We start from the raw sequence: 25987 nt of genomic DNA, 5'->3' as shown, positions 1-25987 counted from the left end.
TTCATGGAAGAGGTTACATTTGTTCATTGGAGCAACGCACATATTGCATCATTAGCACCATTTCTGTAGGAGTCCCTGCATGCTCTTTGTCCTTCAGCTTTGCATTCTTTTCAGTATCTATCAGGCAAAATGTGCATAATCAAATTGTATCCATGTCCTGTGTACTGCTGTTCTGGGTAGACACAGACACGTTTAAGGCCACTTGCACTTTAGCACTGATGACAAACCTGACTGATATGTGCCAGCTCCTCTAAAGTGACTCTTGAAGGCTCTCCCTGAACCTGCTCTTCCCAGAGTGTCGTGGTACTTCTCAGCGCTGTACTTCTACAACATCCACCTCCTCAAACCAGGATGGGAGCACCTGTGTTAGATCTCCACTCCTCACATTAAAGTGTCGCTGATGGATTCCACTGTATTGAACTGTTCATGTATATTGTTTTTTTTTGCATCAATAATCAGTGTAGATTTATTTGCAGTGCTGCAAATAAAGTACACTCAGAAAGTCTGAAGGCTGAAAAAGTCTCTGTGAACCTATGGAGAGGGGAGAAGAAAAGAAAGACTGTCCTTGGCAGGAGGTGCTGTCCCACCCCTTTTGGGGAACCCCTCTTTCTAACTAATGAGGATCTTGGCACCTGGGAAACCACCAGTGAAGGATGGGACGACACAACCCTAAAAGAGTTGTGTCCAAGAGGGGCTCATTCCATTCATGAGGCTCACAATGGGGCAACATCTCTAACTGGATGTGGGACTCTTCCCTGCCTTTGAGAAGGGAAACCTGGGAGTCAGTCAGTCAGGGAGAAGATGTCAGTCTTTGGGAGTGGTAAGTCAGACCATCACTATCATGGGCCTTTACAGCCTTGCAGCAGCCATCATGTATCACCATAATACTAAGTTTAACGAATAACAGAAGAATAAATCCTCTACAGCATTTCACTGAAGCTGAGGGTTCCAGCAAGGTGTCAGATGATGGAGGTGGATTAGATGTCAGACTGTCCTTCTCTCCACCCGAGTAGGATCTGGACCAGGGTCTGCTGTTCCCATCACCAGCCCCTAGCTCCTTAGGCATTTTGATCTCCTTGGATCCATCTATGGTAGCACAGGAAGTATCCCAGATCCCACAGCGTGACTGATCCTTCTTGTGGGTTTGTGATCATTCAGGATGACAATACTGATGTGTTGTCCCTGACTAGTGCAGGAAGGCATAGGAGCATTTCACAGCTATCAAGGGACAGCAGAGTGTGCTGCAGACCACACCTCTGGGCAAATACAGCACCAAGGCAGGGGAGGGCAGAGCTAAAAATACACTAAACCTACTAACCTGAGCTCTGCTCAGGCCCCAAAGAACAGCTTTGGTTCCCTGTGTAGTGTCATTTTCCACAACTGCCTGTAGCATGCTCTGGTGTGCCGCAGGGTATAAGGGTATAAGGGTACATTGAGGCTAGTGATCCCACCAGCATGTTGCATCATTTTCAAATAAATTGTTACTACAAAGCTCTTTGGATTGGAATAGAAATCTGAACTTCTCAGCAGATGCTGCCATGGTCTGTATTTAGCCTGAATAGCTCTTGCTCAGGTAAAAGCTGGGACTTTAACAACAACAACAAAACAACTTGATCTGCAATGATGTGAAGTTACATGTTCCAAGAAATGTTCGGTGTTGGCATTTATTCTTCTCTCACAAGAATCTTCTTTTTGTATTATGACGGGTAAATCAGCAACAAGATCGCTGCAGTTGTCTGGTTCTTGAACAACCCATGATGTTTTAGTTGCAATAATATTCCCGTAAGGAAATCTTCTTTCTGCATTGCTTCACTTCAAGAGGAATGAGTGCATGGCTGAAATTCCCTCTCTTGCTCTGCCCTGATGCTATTCTTCTCCTTTTACAGGTTGATTTTGGCTTCGCAAAGAAAATAGGATTTGGAAAGAAAACATGGACTTTTTGTGGAACTCCAGAGTACGTAGCCCCTGAGATCATCCTGAACAAAGGTCACGACATTTCAGCAGACTACTGGTCACTGGGAATCCTAATGTATGAACTCCTGACTGGCAGGTATGGGCATCGGAGCTGGCGCAGCTGCTGAAAAAAGATCCAAATATTTCTGCCATTGTCACCCTGATTAGATGACAGGAAAGATTCAGAGCAGGCATGTGCTGTAATGGCACAGTGAAGCCTCAACACTGTGCTGCTGAACCTAATAATTAGTTTTCCATTTTAAATCACAGTTTCCATGAAGATCTCTCAAACGGCAAGATATGAACAGGCTTTTTAGGAAATGCTGTGACATGTCATCAGAACTCCACCCTCATTTTTGTCCCCAGGCTCCTGTAAACTGAGAACGAGCTGAACATGTCAGTGAAAGGGTTTGTAATTCAACCAAGGAGGTGCAGTAGTGGGATGCTGCACATCTGAAAAGGAGGAGGTAGAGTTGACACTATGAGAGCTTGAGACCCCATATCCACCCTTTCCTTTATTTAGTTTAGTTGCAAAAGTTGAATGCATACATTACTGCATATTTTGACAGTTTTGGATTTCTTGAACTTCCTTACCTCATCCACCAAAGATACAGGAGCTTGAAAAGGATCCATCATCTAAGCTGTGTAGCAGCTCTGGGGATGGACCCAGGACAGTGGAAGCCTGTTTTGTGTTTGGGACCTCACGTCTTGCCACCTTGCAGGAGCACGTGCCTCGTTGTTCAGCCCAAAGCAAGCAAATTGTAGCATCTGCCTTTAGGGACTCTTTGTTCACATACTGCTGTTCTTCAGTGAACTTGTCCCTGTTCTGTTAAACCAATGGAAGCATTAATCCCCACTGAAAGCAGGTCACAACATCAAATTGAGAATAAGCCAGTGAGCAAATCTAGGACCCTTGTTCCCCAGGCTGCTGGGACGTGGGTCTTCATGGAAACGAGATTTGTCATGTGCTGCTCCAGAAAACATTACTTTACTCTTTGGTACTTCCTTCCAGCCAGCATCACTTAAATTCTGACACTATTAAAGCACCTTGGCTGAGAAATGGTTAAGATGATACAAAGCAAACCATTCCTATTTGTCACCTACCTTTCCTCATTTCACAGTAGAGTACTCTGTTTTTCTTGGTTGTTGTGGTTATTGTTTTTTTTTTGTTGTTGTTTGTTTGTTTTTTAATCAATCTTTAATGCTATTTTAAAGACAAACTTTTAACATTTTTTTTCTCTCCTCTCTGAAGTCCCCCTTTCTCAGGCCCAGACCCCATGAAGACCTATAATATCATATTAAGAGGAATTGACATGATTGAATTTCCAAAGAAGATTGCCAAAAATGCTGCTAATTTAATTAAAAAACTATGCAGGTAAATGCATAAAATATAATCACTTTTCTCTTATTTGTAAAGAAATGAGTTGTTCAGAAGGATTAAGAAAGTAACCTAAATTGTTATTCATTTTATAGGGACAATCCATCAGAAAGATTAGGGAACTTGAAAAACGGAGTGAAAGATATACAAAAGCACAAGTAAGTGTATTCCCCAGCCATCCATCATTTGAACCCACAGAAACATACATTTCAAACACTTCAATTTTCTGCCAGACTCACTTTCCTCAAACTCCTTTGGCCTTTCCCATCTAGTATGCTTTAAATTGTAATTGAGTTTGCGTTGGATGTTTTTTTTCCTGTGTTTTGATATTGTTTCTAGCCTTGCCTATGACCAAAATACATTGCACGTTGACCATTACACTTTAATTACTTGAATGCAGAAGAGCATTTGGAAACAATCCAACTAAGCCACTGCCTGCTTGGATTTCTCTGGTTTGCAGAATCATTTTCCAAGGTTTTCCTCCATTTCTCTCCCCTCCGTCCCCAGCAAACTTTCTCTCTACCCATAATGTTAATTCATCAAACCTTTTGGTTTGATGGGAGAGAGTTCTTAAGTGATGTTACATAAGCTCTGTTTTGCTACAGAAATTTAATGAAGAGTTTTTACACTTCTTGAAAGGAAAAAAAAACAACAAGTTAGGGACCACTGCAGAGGCAGGTTACCTCTTCCATCTGTGCTTGTCCTACTCTGCTCCCATCCCCAAAGCAATACAAATGCATTGGATAGACATTTTGAGGGTGAGCTCAGCTCAGGGCTCACCCTTAACCCAAGAAAACCTGAGGTGCCCAAACCAGGAAGAGAGCATCCCTGTGCAGGCTGGAGCATCCAATCTCATACAAAGAAAGGACGTTAGGGGTCTCATATGGCACAGACTGGCTATATAGGAAGGAAAGAGCAAATGCCAGGACACCCTCAGTGAGGAACAGTTTTCTTCTGAGCATTTGTAATTTGTACTTGCCATGGTATCACCACTGGGTTGCAACACAGAATCCATTTTCAGCCGAGAAAGCGAATATAAACATGACAGGAAAAATAACTAAGGCTAATCTGACCATTTGAAGAACATCTCTGCAGGAGTTAAAACCCACTGTTTAAGCAATTTAAATTTCATTATGTGATATTTTAGCCATATGTCTAACTTCCTGACATGCTTTATTATTCTCTCCTTTCTAGGTGGTTTGAAGGCTTTAACTGGGAAGGGTTACGAAAAGGGACACTGACACCTCCTATAATACCAAGTGTAAGTTTTACTACTTCATTTCTCTTTCCCAAGCAATTTGTCTCTTTAACACGAATTTTGTGAGTTTCAGGCACTAATACACTATAGTTAGCATGTGCTTTATTTCATCTGAATATGCTGGTCAGAGAACAAAATTGAGCAAAACCCTATATAAAAAAGTCCATTTAGGGACATTTTCACCTATACTTTGTCTCCTGCCATTCTCTTCCAGTGGAAGTCATTTAGGGCATGACTGTGATGAAATGCTCTTAGCTGCCCGGGCAGAATCACTCACTATTATGTTTTCTTCTCTTTTTCACCTGCTGCATTTTTTTCCTCATTTACTTTTCACATTCCAGCAGAGAGCTGCTACTTTCACCCCTTTTTTCAGATGTGTCCTCTTTCTTTCTACTTTATTCCTGTTTTTGATGGGCAAGTGGGATTTGTATGCCATCTCCCTTTCTTTTGCATTAATCTTTCCTTCTGTCTTTTCTTTTGTGCTTTTTACCCTTTTTTCCTGCATCCGTGTCCTACATGAAAAGCCCTGTTACCGACTAGTTTATGTTTAACTGGGAGCAGACTCGGAGGGACAGCTCTACTCATTTTCCTTTGCAGCAAAGCTCTTCCTTTGATGTCTTTGTGAGCCCTTTACCCACAAAGCCTGCTGCAAAGAGAAACCAAACAGGATTAGCTGATAGAAATTACCTTGGCCCCTTCTGTTCGGCAGCCTCCCCTCCTTGTTTCAATTTAATCCCTTTCTCTCCACGCCTCTCCCAATGGATCAGTGAGAGAATGACATTAGCAATTGTATTTAATTGCACCCCTTTGCTCAGTCTGTCCGTGGTCCTGTACCTCTTGCAGCAACAGCAGGCACAGCTCCGGGGCTGAATTTGCCATCCCAAAGCTTTCTTAATAGCTATGAAAGAACAAGGAGGTTTTGTGTACCCCTTTTGCCCTATGGACTACAGAAGTCAGTGACAGGCAGCAGGAGAAATCAGGACTTTGTAAATGTTTGCCTAAAGCAGGATCACCAAACAGCTTGTAAATATTTTATAAATCAAAATTGTGGTTGTTTATTTTTTTATTTTTTTTTATTTTTTTCTGTTAAACTGATTTTAATGGCTATTAACTTTTCAATAACTGTTAACTTGTTCACCATATTTCAAGTCAGTGAAATCAAGTTTACTCCTTTATGTCCAGTTTCAATTCCTGGTTTGCCTGTGCTCTGTGCAGAACGCCAATGTAGATGAAAATGCCCAAATATTTTTTTCTATTTTTTTTAGTGGATTTTTTAGTTAGCAAGAGCATTTGAAACACTGCTTTTACCTAATATATGTATCAGCCCTGCATGTCTAACCCTCAAATAGAACAACCCACAGCAGTGACTTCAATAATATCTACTCTCTACGGGCATGAATTTCTCCCATGACATTGCTCCACCACCAGAAATTGTCTCTACTCTTTTTGGCATTGCCCAGAGGCCATTCTCTAGCCTGTTTTGCACAAGTCACACTTCTTCAGCTTTTTCACATAGGTCCAACACGGTATCAGGAAAGGGTTTTTCTTGGCATCATTGGTATGTATATTCCTAGGTCTGGTGCATGTCTACCAGGGACATGTCTGCAATGGTCCCAAAAGTGATCTGCTGCCAGCACACCACCATCCTTTTGGCCAGTACACCAGCGTCAGGGCTGTCCAAAATAAGACAGGAGCATCCTTCCCTCTTCAGAAGACTCAACCATTCTTCCAGGGCAACTTATCAATGCTGACAGCCATACACTGCCCCATTCCCAAAGCAACACAACTCTTCTTTCCTAGAGTTCTTAGGACGAATATTTTTTCTGGACATACTCTTGATATCCTCTATAAAATGTGCCTCCATTACCCAGCGAACCTCACTGACAGTTTTTCAACCCCGAAGCTGTCTGTCCTGCTCAGTCTTGTTTTCCTCAAGGAGCTCAGTTGCTTTGGCAGAAGACCCAACTCTCAGTAATGGCCATATCTGCAAAGTGACCAAAACTGTGTAGAGTTTTTCCTTCACTCATTGCACCTCTCCTCCCTAGCTGGAAAGGAGCCAGAAGGGCTAAACATAGAGACTAGCTTTTGTTTTGTTTTCAGAAATAGGCCTTTCACAGTTTCTTTAACTCTCATTAGCAGTTGTGTACTACCACTGAGACAATCAAAACCTACTCCTTAGCCCTCACTCCACAGGATTTTAGGATAAATCTGCTGCTAGAATGTTGCTTCGAGGAGCAGCTGAGCTTTGATACCACAAATTAAAAATCTGTGATGGAAGCTGACCTGAAAAGCTACTCCTACTTCTTGACTCTTCCAAAGATTTGCTGTCTTGCATCATGGCTCTTGTTTTTGAGAAAGACATGCAGATCTCTTCACCATAATTCATCACAAGCTCTTAATGCTGGCAAGTGACCGGGCAGATGATACCAATGTTTGCACTTTACCCTCTAGGATGGACAAGAGATATATCTGGAGTATCCCTTCTTGGCTGGAGAGGGCATTGAGAAAGACTTTTGTTCCCATTTCTCTGATCATGAAGGACCACAGGCCACATACGGGTGACACAGAGCTGTGGAGAGTCATGCCCAACAGCATTAGCAACACATAATGTCAGTTAGCAGAGTGACAACTCACACAGCCTTTCTCTCTAGATCATATTTATTCTAAGAAAAAGAAAAAGAAAAAAAAAAAAAAAAAACAGAAACACTCTATAATTGTCTTGGATATACTCTGCCTTTTTTATTTTGTCAGATGAAGGCAAAATAGACCCCATCTCCCAAAACAGGACTTACTTCCCATAAAGTTTCACCTAGTTCAAATGACTGTGCCAGCTCTGCCAGATGCTCTTAGTGTAGACATCTGCAGAGGAACCCAGGGGAGCTCCACAGATGCTTTCACCCCATGCAGTCCACTTATGCACACTGCATCACTGCTGAGGGGTTTTTGCAAGAAGCTACAGGTTGTGCGCGTAAGTTGTGAATGGCCACACCAGCTGCATCTCTTCTGCTTTGGTAGCTGTTATCTTGTGCATACATCCCTCAGTTCTTCTCCCAAAGAGAAAACTCGCATAGGGGTGGGCTGAGAGAAAAAGAGAGACAGGGTCCAGCACAAGGGCCATGAAGGAAAGCAAACTCAGAGCCCACCAAGGATGAGGACCCTAAAGATGAAGGTTCTCCAACTCAACAAAGTAAGCAGACCCAGATAACTAAAAATAAATAAATAAATAAATAAATACCAAATCCAGTATACAGTGGTGTTTTTTTTCACAGTGAGTTGAGTATGCAAGGAGTTTGACATTATCTTCCACAGGTAAATTCTGATGCAGCTGAGCAGTTATCCAGCATCAAATATGTCTCCTGGACTGTAGGTTGGGAAAAAAATATGGCAAGCATTTCCTACACGGCACTGCTACAGCAAGTGCTGTCCTCTCCAGTCTGCACTGGCTACTTTACAGCTCAACATACTCCTTCAGTCTGACCCTGATTATTTTGGCCAGTAAGGAACTTCTGGTCTCTTTTTGTATTGTTTCATTTATTTCAATTGCATTGGATGTGTCAGGGTCTCATTATAATAAAGTTTCGATTATCTTCATGAAGCAAAAAATAAAAATAGAAACCATCTAGCTACAGTAGATTTTAAATGACATTATTTCCTAGAAAGTAATTCTGCTTGGCCTTCATAAACCTTATCTGAAACTCAGGCTCTCTGCTTCCTTGTTCTAGTGGTCATGGTTGGTTGCACTGTAGCTTAGAACAAAGTCATTTGTGTCAAAATTGATAATTGGAAATTCAGAAACATCCTAGGAATATTAGTTTGTCTGGTTGGCTCTATAGGCAGAGGAATACTTGTCAGGAAGCTAGAAGGCACCGGAGGCCCAGCTGACAACCTCAGATTCAGGATCCTGAAGCCACAAATTGGAAATCTTGGGCTTTGGGGAAGAAAGGTGCTCCTGGAACACAGGGGCTTTTTCACGTCTTTTCTGCCAACTTTATTCCAATGGGTGGAAAAATTCCCCTTGAGGCAGAGCCCTAGAAGGCCTGGGTCATTAGAGACAGTAGGAAACCAGTGGGGATTTTGTGGAAAGTCCTCCTGGGATTCAGCAAAAAGTTGTTGAATGCAAAACTTCTCTACTGCCACACCTTGCTTATCCTTGCTTAGCTGTATCCTTGGGACTAGAGTAAATAAAAAGAACCACTGAATGCTTTGGCATGATCATCACTGTGAGGTCAAGAGGTCTGTAGAGGTCCAAAAACCAGCTCTGATGATGGTCCCCATCTTGTCACTCTGTCCTTTCCACAGGTTGCATCTCCAACAGACACAAGCAATTTTGACAGCTTCCCTGAGGACAATGACGAACCACCCCCTGACGACAACTCAGGATGGGACATAGATTTTTAATGTATTTCTCTTACCTGCTTTTGCCTTGCTGAAGACAGCTTCCTGGGACATGGCTGCCAGCGAAACTGAAAGAACTGGGGAGGATTCGTGCTCGGGGTCACCATGATGCCTTGATTGATGCTGCTACAGTAACTACAGTGGCATTAGGACTTATTGCTTAGATGACAATAGTGCTCTTCATGTTTTATGTTCAAACTTAATATAGCAGTTGACATGGTGGTCCTGATGCAAAGCCTTTCACCAGTAAAGAAACATGTTTTCTATCACTGCAATGATCTTGCTACGCTCTAATTACAAAAGTCGAAAGATACATAGTGTAAGACACACTTCATTCTAGCTGCAAGGTACTGGCTTTATCAGTAGGATCAAAAGCAATTTATTAAGTGCTGTAGGTAAATAGGGTACAGGATTTGGGCTTCTCCCACACTCCAAACTAGGTAGGTCTTCGGCTGTTGGCCAGTGTAGGAACAAAGGAGGACAGCAACGGTACTGGTCAAAGAGTTCATGTCAAAGCAGTGGTAAAATTTGTCCGTTTTCTTTCCAAGCAGTGTTCATGACAAGAATGAATGTTACTTTTCCTCTATCTTTCGGAGAATTTTTATTTAATCTGGTAAAACAAAAGCACAACTGCTCTAGATCCTGTTAAGGCAGATATGGGTCGCTTCTCTCGTACAGCTGAGAACATAACGTAACATGACATTTGCATTTTTTCCTTTCCTTTGGTACAAAAACATAAATGCATGGAAAGAAATCATAAAATTACCCATTTTACCTATAAAATAATAATATAATGGTCCTATAATAAAGCAACAGCAGCCAACTGGTCTTTTGGTTAGCTATTAACTGGTTATTGATTAGCTATTAGGCATAAAACTAAGCTTCACTTTTACCTTTTTAGAACCCAAAGGGAAAATATAAGACCTGTAATGTACTTTATAGGTGCTACGTACATCCTTCATCTGTGAATATACCTATTCAGTCAACCACCATTTCAGAAATATGTAGCAAGAGGCATCGTTCTCCATCATGCTCTTAGAACAGATGAGTTTACGTCTCCATGTCTGCATCTCTTCCATGTTTATTACAAAGCTAATTAAAACAATATAAAATGTGGTGGAGGGACAGTTTGCTGGCTCTGTTTTTAGTATTGCCCATAAAAATGTAATCCTAACGTCTCACCAAACTAAATCAGAAGGAGCTCCACAGAAAAGTCAGTGGAATTTAGTGGAAATCTGATATTTCATGTGGGTTTGTTTTGTAAAAGTTACCGATCTACCTTATCATCACTGTACTAAGACCCCAGTGACCACATTTAAGGCACGGGGATGGCCAGAGCTGGATCAGTTTGTGTGAAAAATAAGCCAGGGAGAAGGATGTTGGTGCATGTATGCTTTCCTTCCCCTGACTTCCACTGCTTTTCCTTTGCTCTAGTGAAGTCTCTTCTGGTTTATACGGATGTAAGAAGGCAATACTGTCCTGTATGCCTACTCGTTGCATTGTACACGGGTCTAAAAGTTTATCCCATTGTACCAACAAGAAACATCAGCTTTCTAACAGACCCTGCTCCCAAAGTAGCAAATGCTGCCCCATTTCATCTCAGAGTTGTCAAGAGCGGTTACATATCCTGGAAGTCAAAAGATCAACTTTTGCTGGCCATTTTTGCATAGTGTGCAGAAAACATACGTTTTAATGGTAAAAAATTATTTCTCCAATGCTAAATCTTTTCTGTGTTCCTAATGGAAGTGACTTCCATAGTCTTAATAGAACATATGAAAAAGATGTTTCCTCCACTTCCTTGACAGCATCTACAATGTCTGCTGCTTGACAGCAACCTAAAGAGCTTGGTCACGACAGACCCCTTCAAACCCAGTCCATTCTGCTGAATTTTCTCCATAGTTATGCAGAAGGGCGAGGCAACGTCATCCGCACAATAACATCAGGTTATTTTTTCCGGTGCTCATCTGTCCCATACAGCATCATATCAAAATTTGTTTGCCTTGAAAATGGTAGGGAAAAGACAGTAATTACGCCTACCAGGAATCACTCGTGTAGAACAAATACTTAGTTTTCAATCCAAAGGACTGAAAGCAAACGCTGAACACTAGGGCTAAAACAGTCACCAGTCATCTGAGCAAACAGGCAGTCACGTGCCTGCTGCATGAAAGCTGAGCTTGTTATTCACGTCCCCCCATTTTTTCACTCAATGCTGTGGCTACTATGGAGGACAAAACTCATTGCATTTGTTGGCTTTCTACAGAAGTACATACAGAGGAGTTTGTCTCAATACAGTCACAGTGAGTAGCGAGATTCAGCTGTCTGTCGAGCAAAGGGTTGCCAGGAGCATCACGACCCCTTGGGGGCAACCCAGAAATGTTATGGGAAGAATGTTTTAAAATGGGCTGATGAGTTATTTCCTTTCTTCCTATCCGTTTTTCCTTGTGCCATGCACCGCAAGACCTGCATCATGTGGCATGCACTGTACTGAATATAAATTTGTTTTGGTATCAAACACCTCACTCGACTTCCATCACTTTTACTAAGCATCTTTTAAATGACATACTTAGCATATGTATATTATAGACGCCTTCATTTATAAGTAATATATTTGAGTTGCATAATATATATATATATATATTCACAACAACTGATTGCCTCTGCGTTTCCACTTACTGTCTTTTCTTTGTCTCCTTTTTTAATATATGGGACAACGGTGTATTTATGCAAGGGGAAATCAGCTGCCGTATTTAAAACAAGCATATTAGGATTGGTGTCATAAGGTACAGAAGATCTGTAGCTTCTTACAGTGCTGCATTATCCATAGCAAACTCTTATTTAACAACAGGACCACAAGCAAATATTTATGTAAATAGGTATTTTCGTGTTGATATTTTGTGGTACACATATATCTTTTTATTTAGAGTTCCATGGCATTATTACTTCATTTTCTTATTTGTAATGTAATGTTTTTAGATTGAAGTAGACTTGAATTAATGTCATAATTGTCAGTATTATTAAACTTTATGTCGACTGTACTGTTACTCATCTGTCCCATAGGTTTAGAACATGACTAGCTATCTGGCATTGTTGCAAGTGCCTTAAATCCATGGCATCCTATAAAAAATACAAATTTGGTGTTATGCTGCATGACAAAGACAAACACACCTCAAAATGTTGTCCTTTCTTAGCTTGCTGCTTTTTACAGTTCTTTCTGCTAACAATTTATAAGCTTTTATTATATAATATTGATGAATTACAGAAATGATGAAGTCGTTCTCTTATTTCTGTTAAATGTACCAGAGCTGTGTATCTGTTAATGAGATACAGAGTCATTTCTGTGAAATGTATAAATGTATGTGCGGGTCAAATTAATATATGACATCCTATCAGTCTGTATACAGGTATTCCTGTTTCGCTAAGCTGTGCAGATTCAGCCCATAGTGCAGTCCGGCTCCAACGTACCGTATTTTATAAAAACCACAACAAATGTTCTGCCCTGAAAAGCGATGACCAGCTAAAGGTGAATTGCCATTGTGTGCTACTCGCGTCTCTGAGGCAAGACCGGGTACCCCCCAAGAAACGCCACAGTAGCTCGTTTGAGCCCCTCGACCAAGCAGCATCCGTGCTTTCCACCAGCCCCCCATGCAGCCCATCGTGGAGGCAAGGCCCCAGCGCTGCCCCACAGCCAGCCTGGGAGCAATGCCATTTCTCCAAGCTGCCGGGCATCACACTGGGACTCAGCCAGCCTCAGGCTCTACGGGCAAAAGGGAAATTTTGTGTGGAGTTGCCTGTCATCCTGAGTCCGATTTATGCTGTTTTTACACTGGTCCTTTATTTTTTGTAATCTGATTTCTCTGGTTTTCTTCTTACAATGGATTCTACATAAAAGAGTTTTCTTGTTCATCAGAAAATTGTCTGTCATCCGATGGTCGTCGACCAGTTGCACTCTTTTGAGGTAGATTTAAGAACTTTTTTTCATGAACTTAACTGCTTTTGTTTTGCTCTGTATTTTCCCTGCAGCTGTAATTGCCGAGTGCCTGTTGTATACTTTATAGAGTTGAAATAAAAATAATTACTTTTGAGCAGCGCGTTGCTCTCTTTCTTCAGCTGGGAGAGTTCTCCTGCTCAGTCGGACTTTTTGCTTAGTTTTACGGTGACACGCAGGAGGGGAGAGCCAAACAAAACGTTGCACGACCTCGTATCCCCCTCCGGGTGTTCTGCCGAGGAGCCGAGCCGAGATGCGACGGCAAATGGGGGCGGGGCGGGGGGGGGGGAACATACGCTTGTGCTGGGGCTTTGGGGCCGTACCTAAGGCAGGTACCGGCCCGATCCGACAAGCCAATTAAAGCCTCTCCAATTAACCCCGACCTCCACGCAGAAGCGCTGGAGGCGCCGCCAGGGGGCGCGGCGGTGCGGGGCGCCTCGACGGGTGGGTGCGAGGGAGCGGGGGGGAGGTCGGGGGTCCTCTTTGGGCTCCCCCCTTTGATCTCCACGCATCAAAGGGAGCCCAGAGACGACTCCCCCAACCCCCCCGGTCCGGTTCTCCGGGCTGGGGTCAGGCGAGTGCACGGGGGGGGGCCCGACGGGGCGGGCTCCTCTCCCCCCCATCCCGGCTCTCTGCAGCTTCCTGCAGAGCTGCGCTGGCGCCAGGAAGGGAGCTGGGACGGGGAGGGGGGGGACGACGACAGACGCGGGGCTGGGAGACCAAAGGAGCGGGGTGAGGGGGCTGAGGGGGGGGTGGGTTCGCTCCCCACGGCGGCTCCCAGGCACGGGGATGGGGACGGGACGGGGCGGGACGGGGGGGGGTGGTGCTGCAGACAGCGGAGCCGCAGCCGCATCTGGCGGTGGGGCCTGGGGGGAGGAACTGAGGGGGGTGCTGGGGGGGGGCCGCGGAGCTGCCCCCGTCGTTGCGAAATCTCCCTCCCGGGCCGGCGGCCAATGACGGAGCCCTCGGGGCGGCGGGGCGTTGTGGGGGGGCATCGGCACAGCCCCCCGGGGCCCTTTGAAATCCCATCCGCGGCCGCCGCGGCCGCCTCCCCGAGGGGCGGGAGCAGGAGGCAGCCCCCGGGGTATAAAGGCGGCGGCGGGGCGGGCAGGTAGCGCTGCTCGGGGGCCGCGGGAGCCGCAGCACCGACGGCAGGGCACGGAGGGGCACGGCACGGCACCGACGGGACGGGACGGGACGATGCGGGCGCTGGTGGCGCTGCTGGCGGCGCTGAGCTGCACGGCCCCGGCGGGGCGGGCGGCGGCGCCCGGCGGCGCCCTCAGCTCCAACGCCATCAAGGGGGGAGCGGCCGCCAGCGCCGCCCCCGCCGCTGCCGCCGCGCCCTTCGACGGCAGCAATAAACCTCCGCCGGCCGCCACCCGGCAGGTAGGAGCCGGGACGGGGATGGGGAGGGTCGGGGGGGGGACCCCGCACCGGCGGCGGCCCCGCTCTTACCGGGGGGTCCCCGCTGTGCCGCCCGTAGCCCTTCCCGTGCACCGAGGACGAGGACTGCGGCCCCGACGAGTTCTGCGGGGGGGCGGCCCGCGGTGGGGGCGCTCCGCTCTGCCTCGCCTGCCGGAGACGTCGCAAGCGCTGCCTGCGCGACGCCATGTGCTGCCCGGGCACGGCCTGCAGCAACGGTGAGGGGCGGCGGGGTTCGGGGGGTGTCGGGCAGGAGGGGAAGGGGAGGGAGGGGAGCGGCGAACCCCGCGGCTGACCGCGCTGCCTCCTACAGGGCTCTGCACGCCCCCCGAGTCCCCTCCCGGCGCCGCCGAGCTGGACGAGACCGGCGCCGAGGCGCTGCCCCGACGGACGCCCGCGCCCGCCTGGCTGCCCGCCCGCAAAGGTAAGAGGAAAGGGGGAGCCCCGGGGGGGCGGAGGTGGTGGGCGCGCGTCCCGAGGGGCCCCGGAGCCCCCCGACGGCGCTCAGCGCCCTGATCCCCGCTCTGACCCGCAGGTGAGGAGGGGGACTTCTGCCTGCGTTCGTCAGACTGCGCGGCCGGGCTGTGCTGCGCCCGCCACTTCTGGTCCAAGATCTGCAAGCCGGTGCTGCGGGAGGGGCAGGTGTGCACCAGGCACCGTCGGAAAGGCGCCCACGGGCTGGAGATCTTCCAGCGCTGCCAATGCGCTGAGGGGCTGGCGTGCCGCCTGCAGCGAGACCACGGCCCCCCCGACACCTCCCGCCTGCACACCTGCCAGCGACACTGAGCGTCCCCCCCACGATGGGACGGACAGATGGGATGGATGGACAGATGGGACAGACGGATGGGACGGACGGGACAGACTCCGGCCCCGCTCGCGGGGGGCTTCCCTCCTGCACCGCAGCCGGAGCGGAAGGTTGTTTCTCTAGGGAACTACTTTTAAGCGACTAATTGCAGTACGTTACTGTGTTGTGAATACTCAAGGTGGCACTTAGCTGTACATATGCCGGGACTTTTAATGATTATTCCGAGGGTGCTGCCTTGTGCTCTTCAAGCCGTGACTGTGACTTTGTACACACTGGGTCTTAAATTGAGTTCGACGGATGCAACTGCCTGTTTGCGAGCCAATAAATGAGTTCTTCAAAGCCTGCCTGAGCTGCCTGCGGGAGGGGAGAGGTGGCCCCATGCCGAGCACGGGGCGAGAAACCCTGAGCGAGAGGGGGGAGTGGGGCGGACGCCTCCTGCCTGGTTTTCACATGGGGCGAGGAGGGAGTGAAGGAGGCATCAGCTGGCACCAACCGGGGCCATGTGCCCCAACCACAGCGAGCTGAGCGGGAGCTCAGCATTTCCATCTGTGCACCAAGCCGTGTGGTCTCTCTGCTCCAGGCACAATAAAAACTGTTTGTTTGTTTTTTTTTTTTGCTTCACCTCAAAGCCTGTGGCTATGAGTTTTCTTCCTTTGGGAATGGTTTGGTGGGAGGGAAAGCTGCAAGTTTTCTCACGTGAATTTTTGCCACCCCCTCTAGTCCTTAACGCCATCCTCCTGTTGATGGTGGCAGCCAAGGGAGGTGCTGAGATGCTCAGCCGTGCCCGAGTCTCCCCTGCACAGCCCCAACACGTGGCGTTACTTTTTCCCCAGGCCTGGACTGGGTGGCAAAGTGGTGCCCAAGACGGAGTGCAAGAGGGGCTTCAGGGGCACTGCACCCTGTGTGCAGGCAAGCTCCAAGCCAGCTGCATCCCTTTGGTCTGTTACGTGCAGCCTGAGCAGCAATGCTAGCGCCTGGAGCATTAATGCTGCCGATTTGGGGACCTCTGGGACTGTGCTGGTGCATGGGATTGCGGAACATGAACCAAACTGCAGTTCTCTCACCCCTTACTGATGCTCTTTAAACCACAACAACGTGCTGGCGCCCCTCGATTTGCAGCCATCAAGGACGGACACTGTCCCCAGAGTGGCTGAGGCCAGAGCAATGGCTGCCCTAAGCCAAATCCCAGCCCACAGGAGGACACTTTAGGGTGTGATGGCCCCATGTCCTGCAGGAGAGTTTGCAGAGGACATGTGTTGAGCTGACAGCGTGCAGGGGTTGCAGTCAGGACATGATTTTCCCAGCACTGCAGCCACAGCTTGAAGCATCCTGATAAATGGGGCTGTAATTCAAAGGCTTTATCTTAGGGCTTTAATCACCATGTCAGGCTTTAAAAATAAATAGAGTACTTTTTTTTTTTTTTTTTTTTTTTTTTGAATAGTCACTATTAAAAACAAAAAACACTGCTCTAGAATGGACTTCCTATTACTAATTACAATTATGCCCAGTAACAGTCAGTGGCACTGGAGCAATGACAGCACCTGCCTCTGAATAGACATGTGGGTGACTGTTCCGATGAGTCCAGCTCTGACACTGGAGGTGGCACATTTTATCCCTAGTAAACATGTTAAATAGTACTAGGTTTAATGTTTTTTCTCCCTGCAGATACAACACTTTCTCTCCCAGGCAGCCCGATACGGCTTTGACACACTGGGAGGCAGTAATAAATGTGCTCACGATGCATTAAATACAGAGCACACAGCTTTTTGGTTCAGAATCACAGTATATCAAATCCTTCCCACTACTTTATTTATTTTTCACATCCTCTTCACTAGCATTATTTAGACCAGCTTTGGCTGTCTTTTCAGCTGTATTTTGGGGAGATCACACCCTGCCTACAGCACATGCAGCTGGACCTGGAGCTCAGCATCGCCAGCCCTAGCTCACTGCTGCTTCATTTTCAGCTTCCCCTGTTGGGTGGGAGAGCAGCTCAGGTGCGTGCCCGGTGCTAAACACTAGGCTCTTGTGGCTCACATCCATTGCCAGCAGGAAGGATGCTAACATTTTCAGTTACATTTCCAGTATGGGACAATGAGGAACAAATGGGTAGCATCGACACAGTCCCTCCTGTATTCAGCCACCCACCAGCAGATGCTCCATATTTCAGAAATGCCTGAATTAACACATGCTACCTCAAAAAATAATAATAAAAAATAAAAATAAAAAATTGTATAAGAAGTTCAACATAGATTAATCAACCTTGGCAAAGAGAAGCTGCATCCATCCCTTAACCTTGAGTTTGCTGTTGTGCCCAGATTTGGAGGTCAAGCTCATCCCGGCAAGACAAGATGTGGCAGCACACAGTATTTCAGCACATCCTGCACAGTTCTCTTGCATCTGCTGCATGAGGCATCTCATGGATGTGCTTCCCCCAGCCCTCTCCTCAATAATGAAATTACTCACTGTGGAAAATTACAATACAGAAAAAGGATATTCTAAGGGTAGAACTAATAAAGTAAGAAGGTTTTGGTACAGGAGGAGGTTTAGCATCCTAGTGGTCTCACCACTCACCTCCTGCCTCCTGCAGAGGGGCAGACGAGGACAGGGTCAGACCTGAAGTCTTCTGTACCCTCCCAGCTCAGACCCCATCTACATGGCCACCTCCCAGCAACAAGTACAGGGGCTCTGTAGGTGTTAAATTCCACCCTGTGCTCAGAAAGTGTTCTGCTTTGTTTCCCAGAGCACCTGAAGTGCATCTAATACACATTTCCCATTTTTCTGACATGCACATTAGTGCTAAAACACTCCATGTGTGTGTTTTAATGCACAAGGCTTTTTAAGAGCCTAACAAATGCCCAGTTCAGCCCCGTGGTCCATGTAGCTACAGCAGCAGTGTGAGGTTGTACTGAAGGAGCCTGCACAGGCTGGAGTTTATTTAGAGCCCTTCCCAACTCCTAATGAAACTAAGAACTGGACTCTAAGCCTTTCACAAGAATCCTTCAGCAGGACTAAGGCAGGGGATTGACATCTGTGCTGGAAAGCTCAGTCCCTTCCCCAGAATTTCATAAAGGCTTTTTTAAACAAGGGAAATTTCGTAAGTGCCAACATCAAGGAGGTGAATGGAGAACTGAATCACTCTTCCAACTTTTCCTGTTATGGATTCACTGAGATCAGTTCTCTGTGCTATCAATACAGATTTCAAGGCGATACTGTCACAGAGGGCATCATCAGAAAGTCCCTCTCTGCTGCACCTGGTGGCAATAATGGCAAATGGCCTCAATCTTGCGTAAGAAGGAGTGGAGTGGAGAGGATCGGATGCAGCACAACTTTGCTGTGATTTGTCATGAAATGAGTCCTCTGGTGGACAAATACCTTTAAAAAAATAAATTGCCCATGTTCTGAAAAGAAACTTACTACACCTTAGAAGAAATATCCTTTTTCATCAAAGTGTTAAAATACAAGCCCATGTTCCTCTTACTCCCATCAATCTTAACACCCATGCAACAAAATGCACTCAGTGTGAGTTTCTTACTGAACACACACCCCCCATATTCAGTGGAAGAAAGGGTTGCAAAAATCCATAAATCCACTCACTGGCATCACAGTGAGACCTTGAAACCTGCCCACTTTTTTCCAAAAACATGACAGCCCTGAATGGACCGAGTGGGCAGAAGACTTTATGAATGTAAGGCAATACAGAATCTGGATCCCTGCTAGTCCAAAATGATGTATATTACTATTTTTTAACAAGTACTATTTTGTATAGGGTTCCTCCCCTCCCCCTCAGTGCCTGATTTTTGTCCCTAATTAACACATGACAAGGGGGACAGCTGAGATCCTTCAGGAGGACACTTCTGGGCAGAGCTACTAACCCAGTGAGGGAGGAGGCCATAGGTCATAAATAACAGGGGGAGGAGATAATTATTGCTTGTGGTGCAAGGAGATGATAGATGGCATCCTCACATCCTGGTGCTTGGGTTTTTTGGGTCTGCTTGCATTTCCAGTGGTAAGTCTGTAGGTGATACAGAGTCAGGTTAAGTAAATCTGGGGAAAAACTTCCCTGTAGCAGACTGGGAAATGTTACAGGATGCTATGGCAATACCAAAGGACTCCAGAAGTATGTCACACAGCAGAATTGTGAAAAATATCAGACAAGGAGAAGAGAGCATGCTCCCATCCAGTGAAAGGCTTGGCAACTTTTCAGCTTGACAAAGGGAAAGCAGGGGAGGGCTGCAGAGCTGTCAACGAGTCACAAGGCTGTGACTCGGTGCTTAGTTTTGTTCCCTACAATGCAGGAATGAGATGGTCTGACCACCCAGTAGGTTTAAAACAAGCCCCGCACACAGCCATGTTGCGCAGCTCATGGCCACAACATGGAAACTCATAAATTAGATCACCTGGGGTCAAGGCACATCCGTAGAAGTTGAAGCTTCAGGTGTGATTACCACCTGAGGTAAATGCTCTCTAAATACTGATTATTGGCAGTGGAGAGGATGATACTAGGATGATACCATAGGTGTCTTTTTTGTTGTTATTGTTGTTTTTTAACTATTTTTTTTTTTTTTTTTAAATCCAAAGGGCCTTGATGTTGGCTCTTTGAGAAAGCGTTCAGGGGGTATGTATGTGGGTGTCAGAGATAGGGAAGTGTTGGTCTATCCATTTAATTTATTAAAAAAAAAAAAAAAAACTAAACCTCCTTTAGAAAAAATGTAATTTGGTCAAGATGCTGATTTTGAGAAGAATAAGTGATTGTGTAAGAGCTCCATCACTGGAGGCACATCCCTAGCAAGCCAGCAGTGCCTCTGAGCCCATTGCATCCTCAGCCCTGTGTCTGTTTTGCCCAGTGAAGGACTTCTAGCTGAGCAGTTTGTCTGGCAGCTTTTACCATGAGGTGGATGATCTTTTTTTTTTTTTAAAAAAAAAAAAAAAAGGAAATATTTAATGTCACTGTGCCCACCTTAATATCCCTGGGTCAGGGTTTGTATGACAACAAGTGGCATTGGCATATTTTGAGTCCATCAGTGAATGAAAGGCCAAAATGTAGCAGAATATGTTCAAAAATTGGTTCGTTTCTTTCTTTTTTTTTCACCCTGAGGACCACTGTGCCACAGATGTGAGTGTTTTGGTGTTGTTTTGAGCTTGCGTCTTAATATTAATTCCCCATTTTCTGCTGTTTCCTCGTGCTGTTCTGCAGCCTTACAGATGGCCTCATGATGTACAGGAGGCACTTCATGACCTGGACCTGATGCTTCCCTTACAGAAAAACTTAGATTTACACAAGAGGAAGGAAATCAAAACTGGAACTCATTTTAAAAGCTTGAAGGAGCATCTCACCACTGATTAGGTAGCAGACTGAGAAGGGAGGCTACAGAAGGCCCTATTGCTGTCTATTTGTTAGAAGTGTGGAGAGCCTCGCTTGACTCCCCTCCTCCCCTCCCTGTCTAATGAAAAGCTTTTTTTTTTTTTTTTTTTCTTCTCTTCCTCAGCTTTTGAGAGAGCAGGCTGTGTGAGTTGGGAGGTGGAAAAGCAACAAGCTGATGGAGCTGTTTTCCATCACAAATGTCTGTCCTCCCATGGGCTGGCCTGGGCTGATCTTCCCCTATTGTGGTGGCTTTGCTGTCCCAGACATCTCACGTTAGCAAGGTTTAGCTGCCTCTATCAGAAAGCATGCCTGACCATAAATGATCATCCCAGAAACATAACTTCTTTTGGCTGCAGCCCAGCCTGTGCTGGGGGATGAGTAATGGCCACGATAGCGAGTGGTCCTGGATCTTTTCCCCTACTTGGAATCCTGCAGCTCACCCGTGAGGCCACACGGGCTGCATTCAGACAAGGGTGAGGGAAGAGCCCAAAGCTGCTTTAGAGCAGACTTGGTGCCACCCCCATCCAGAGGGACCACTTAATCTCATGGGCTCACGAATTTATATCCCATATCCTTTGTGCAGAAATCTGCTTCTAGGTGCAGCTTTTTAATTCTTAACACTCACGGTTCTGGGGCATACACTACTTTTGTTCAGGCATCTTTGCTAAGGAAACAGAGAAAACAGCTACAAAAGCATTTGTATTTTGCACCTCTGTAGGAGTCTGGGTGGAAACTGTAGCCAGCCCCAGGGATGCCTGCATACCCCAACTAGCTGGGGCCAGCACCTCCATTCAGTGCTCCTACCCAGATTCAGCATTGCTCCAGATTATGTATGTGAATTTTTGAGGAAGGCTAATACATGTTAGATGTTGTCTTGGCTCTCTCTCATCAAGACAAGGCATCATTATGAGCAGTATTAAAATGCTGTTCCCATCATGGGCTGGGAGCTCTGTTACTCAGAGAGAAGTCTTTTGGGGGCAGACAGGGACTTCTCTGCTTCTAACCTGTGAAACTTGGCCTCATGCTGGTGGCCTGCTCTACTTCCAGCAGAGTGATAAAGAGCTGACCCTGTTCCTGAGCTAAGTGCCCTTTGCCCAAGCTGTCTGATATTCCACCAGAAAGCCAGCAGCATTGGTTTGTAGCAGCTTGATTGACTGATAACCAAGAAAGGCGGCCTGTGTGACCCAAATTACATATGTTTTAATTCTTGGTTTAGGATTTTGTATTCTCCCAGGATCTGATAACATCTTGAGTTCATTGTTGGTGAAGGGCAGCAGCAGCTGCAGAAGTCCTGCTGCACTACATGGAGGCACTGACCAGTGAGGGGGAGGAAAACCCTTCCTGCTATTCATGACACTGAAGCACTGGTTCCATGCATTGAAAATTTTGTCATATGAGTGTTTTTCTAGAGCTGCAAATAGCTTATCATACATTCTTTGATATCCCGTTCTTGCACACCACTGTTCAATTGTTGGACTGTTGGGAAAAGAGACCTTCAGCCTTCATCTGACCCGTAAATAGTCTTTGATCCCTTTTTAAGCCCATCAAGAGTTTTTTGGACACCTTGGGATAAGGAATTGGCATGGCACATAATTCTGGCAGGTTCCTTATTTTCCAGCAACATCTCCTCTTTCTGTCTCTGTGAATTTACTTGTCTCATGTGGATTAATAATACTTGTTCCCACAGGAGTCGTCTTTGTAAGACAGCATTTTATAAATGCCAGAGCTGCCAGCAAACAGCTGGACAGAAGAATATTAGTTTTTCTCTCTTGCAGGTCTTCCAGATTTTATTGCTTTTAAGAAGTTCACTGACACATTGAATATTGAGTTGCACACTACCCTCTAGGTTTCAATTTGACCTTTTGTTATTGAAGTTCACAAAAGAAACATTGGGAAACCAGTGGAGAGTACTGTTAATGCCTGAAAGCTGTCTAGCGCCTGATCTTGCTGTTGAGCAAACCCAGGTATTAGCTGCAGCCTGCATGTCTGTTTTTTTTTTTTTTTTTTTTTTTTTTTTTTTTTTTTTTCCTCCTGTACCCATCCACTGTTCAACATATCAAAGTTATTAAACTTTGGTTTGGCATCTGGGAAAAGCCCCTGTTCTGCCCCAGGAATTTTCCGGCATCGCACAGGGTCCTTCTGTCATGTCCTACAGGTGGTGGCATGTCCTACAGGCTCATGATGTTCCCCATCTACTGCATTGTTGTGAATATGGCTGTTCAACCCAAGCACAGCACTTAGAGGAGGGGAAGCAGGTTCAGTAAGTCTTTAAAAAGTCTTTCAACCTGCCCTGGAGATAGGGATGGTCCCAAGGCAGTGTTCCTGATGGCCTTTTTCAGCTTTTGTGCTTAGGCAATTCTTCACTGTGCCAGAAGTGCAACAGCCTAGGGAGCCACACTCTTATTAATTAGGTATCTTGATCCTTATTTAGATCAGAGTCTGTCTTAAGCTGTGGGAAAACATTACCTGTGGATTTAAATAATGTTGTTTAAATAATGTAAATGGTAAAGCAAGATGCTTTCAAAGCCAGAGTTTCCATTGTTGTCACAACTTCTTACTACTGCTTAGTTTATTATTGTTAAATTCCTTCACTGTCATTAAAAATGGAATGCCACCTTCCCATCACAGAGCCAAGTGTGTTCTGTAGGAACAATTGGGTAACTCAATGACCACAATTTCTTATTTTATGTTTTAAATATTGCTGAGTATCAAAACATTGGCAATTCAGTTTTATTTCCTCCTTGCAAACATCATTCTGATAACTTTTGAATCAACTCCATCTGAAGATTTAACATCAAATATTGTGAAAAAGATAAGGAGCAAGGGCACGTGCTTCATGGTTTAGGATGAAGTGCTGGGGTGTATGTTTCCAGATGGGTGGTATTTAAGATGGGTGCTGCTGGGTTTTGTTTAGCACTGTTATTTTGCAGAGCCGTTGAGATGGGAGAAATCAATGTGGGAATTTCTTGAATAAAATCTATGGCTTTTTCAGTGAGACAAACTCAATCCCCTTTGTGGTGAGAGAGGAATGTATGCAAAATTCCTGAAAAGGGGCACTCTTCCTCACAGTGTGTGGGATGTGACATGCACATGTGCTATTCAACAGACATACATAAGATAGAGGTGAATAATAAAATCAGATGCTTCTAAGAAAGAGAATCATACTGGATTTTCCTGGGTTCTCATTTTTGTTTACTTCCTCAGGCTGTTTTAAGGAAACAAGCTGATGAGGTTATGATGGGGAGTCACAGTACAGGCAGGCTAGAGAAATAATTGCCTCAACCCAGTCTCAGACCTCTTTAAGGCACACATCAGTTTCCCTATCTCCCTTCTTATCATTCCTAAAGCTAAGATGACTGATGTGGTGTTTTGGCAGAACCAGAGCTCCAGTTGCAACCCCTGGCTAAAAAAAAAAAAAATTTAAAGCTCTTAAGCTCTCCCTCCCTCATCATTCAGGCTGAGCGTCACCTTACAAATCTGCTCATCTCTGCTCTGGTGCCCTACACAGGTCCAGAGTGGCTGTCTCATTATCCCCTGCTCTTCTCCTCCTCCTATAGCTCAGACCTGGTGGTCTCATTTGCAACCCAACATCATGTTGCATGACTAGCCCCTCCCCTCCCCCCCCTCCCGTGATTTATTTCTGACTTGTCTCAGACCTCTTATGTCCACTTGACAAGTTGCTGAAAAGATCTTTACCTTTTTCTTTCCCTGTTTTTGATGGGATTTGGTTCCCTTGTCCTTCTGCTTCCTCCCCAAGCCACCCTCTGTGGTCCCTTGCTCACCATCTCAAGTGCAGACAAAATTGTCTTCATTTCCAAGACATCCAGTTTATTGCTGAGGTTGTCCCATCCCAGTCCTACCAGTCCTGTGACCTTTTAGAGCCCAGATATTGAAAACCTCCAGCAAATAACCATTTCCTATGCCTCCCCTTGCTGGAAGCCTCACAGAAACACACACAGATGCTTTGCTGTCATCCTTCAAATTGTTCCTTAAACACCTGACAGCTTACTCAAAATAACCCCAAAATCCCCCTTGGGAAGGGGAAGATGCTCAGGACTGACTGGTGGTATCTCCTTCAGCTTTTTGTCTTCTAAGTGATAAGTGTATCAGCCCACCTATCTGTTCCAGCACAACCAGGGTCTCTTGTTACTGCCCCAATGTACCTGGAAGAGAATTTGGAAATGCTGATAGTAGACGACAATAAAAGGCAATAAAAGAATGTGGAAGGTGTGCTTTGCATTAAGGCATTTATGCACACATGTTGCAGGCATAGTCTGGAAGCAAAAAGGATACATGCCCAATGTGAGATAGCGTACAAGGGAGAAAGAGCAGTCTAGACCTGAATTGTACCACCCACCCATATATATTTGGTAAAAAACAGCTCTGCCTGCTGGATTTTATTTTTCTCACTGAGGTACATGTTGCTCTTAAATAAACATGATTATACCCTACGTGGAGCTGCAGCTTGGCCCAAACACTAAAAATAGCAGGCAGAAAGTAGAGACTTCAATTAGATGCATACTGCTCAACAATTTAACTTCTAATTGGCTTGTGGTTATTCCCCAACTAGGAACCAACCCTGTTGTGCTTAAAGGATTGACAGTCTAGCAAAACAGGGACCCGAAACAAATTATTTTTTAAAGTGAAATGACCAAAAAAATAGTCCCATGTGTTGCATGTTGAGGAACTCATATGCTTGTGTGTCACTTTCAGCTTGGATGCATCTATTCTCACCATCCTAGGTTTGACAGTTAGGTTCAGCACTTTAACCTTTCCTCAACTCCATTTCTGTGGTTCCATGAAGCTTTTTTAACATTATTAGACTTAAGTTTGCTTCAGGATTCATCTCATGGTGCAGTACTGCAGGATGGTGGTGGGAGGTATCCCAAGAGCATCTTATTTTCTGCCCTCTGCTGCTGCAGTTCAAAATCTATTTTTCTTTTCAGTTGGCAACAGCAGAAAACTCTATCATCTTCTATCCCTTAATCTTAATTTGTGTTGAAATTTTCTTTTTGACTCAGCCTGGGCTGGGAGAAGCAGTAAAGCTGAGTGTGTGGCTTGCCATGGCATCAAGAAATGAGAGGGCTTGTGCCCAGCAAAACTCATGCCATGTTTCACCTGATGGTGCACATGAACACAAAGTGACCCTCCACATCATAGGAGTCATTTGTCAGGTACTGTAAGGACCTGATATTCCTCAAAGCAGATTAATCATGGTGCAGAATAAGAGGAGGATGACAGGGTTCAATTTTTGGCAGAACAGCAAAACCACACCACTGGCCACATCCCAGTCTGGCATAGTGTTGAGCCCAGTTCAGCCCTGGTGTATGGTGGCTTCAGCAAAGCTCTTCCCAGGATAGAGTGGCAGATATCAAGGGTACATGAGCAAAAGTCTCTAGAGCTGCCCATGTAGAGCTGCACAACAAGAA

At 45.6% G+C, this 25987-nt stretch overlaps 3 protein-coding genes across 28 annotated transcripts in view; 2 read left to right on the top strand and 1 right to left on the bottom strand.

The window, feature by feature from the left end:
- PRKG1 (protein kinase cGMP-dependent 1) overlaps positions 1-13066 on the top strand; it is a 466559-nt gene extending 453493 nt beyond the window's left edge. For all 6 annotated transcript variants that reach the window (XM_084525160.1, XM_084525159.1, XM_084525163.1 and 3 more), the window contains 5 exons: positions 1887-2050; positions 3206-3328; positions 3427-3489; positions 4526-4592; positions 8889-13066. In XM_084525160.1, the coding sequence (XP_084381286.1) occupies positions 1887-2050; positions 3206-3328; positions 3427-3489; positions 4526-4592; positions 8889-8987 (516 nt within the window). In that variant the 3' untranslated portion in view covers positions 8988-13066. The remainder of the gene's footprint in view (positions 1-1886; positions 2051-3205; positions 3329-3426; positions 3490-4525; positions 4593-8888) is intronic.
- Positions 1-25987, bottom strand: part of LOC311439477 (uncharacterized protein) — a 127114-nt gene that overhangs the window by 1788 nt on the left and 99339 nt on the right. For 19 of the 21 annotated variants that reach the window (XR_014694732.1, XM_084525211.1, XM_084525205.1 and 16 more), the window contains one exon: positions 2548-2779. The exons of the other annotated variants lie outside the window; for them this stretch is intronic. Coding sequence is in view for 18 of the 19 variants with exons in the window: in XM_084525211.1 (XP_084381337.1) it covers positions 2549-2779 (231 nt within the window). In the remaining variant the exon portion in view is untranslated. The remainder of the gene's footprint in view (positions 1-2547; positions 2780-25987) is intronic. 21 annotated transcript variants of the gene reach the window in all.
- DKK1 (dickkopf WNT signaling pathway inhibitor 1) lies at positions 14110-15535 on the top strand. The gene is made up of 4 exons (XM_084526690.1): positions 14110-14355; positions 14453-14609; positions 14705-14815; positions 14927-15535. Exons 1-4 carry the CDS (start codon positions 14170-14172, stop codon positions 15175-15177), a joined length of 705 nt encoding a protein of 234 aa, XP_084382816.1. The 5' UTR covers positions 14110-14169; the 3' UTR covers positions 15178-15535.

Source organism: Aythya ferina, assembly GCF_964211825.1.
Source record: "Aythya ferina genome assembly, chromosome: 7".
Taxonomy (NCBI): domain Eukaryota; kingdom Metazoa; phylum Chordata; class Aves; order Anseriformes; family Anatidae; genus Aythya; species Aythya ferina.
The sequence above is the reverse complement of the archived record's forward strand: the minus strand, read 5'-3'. Positions and strand labels throughout refer to the sequence as shown.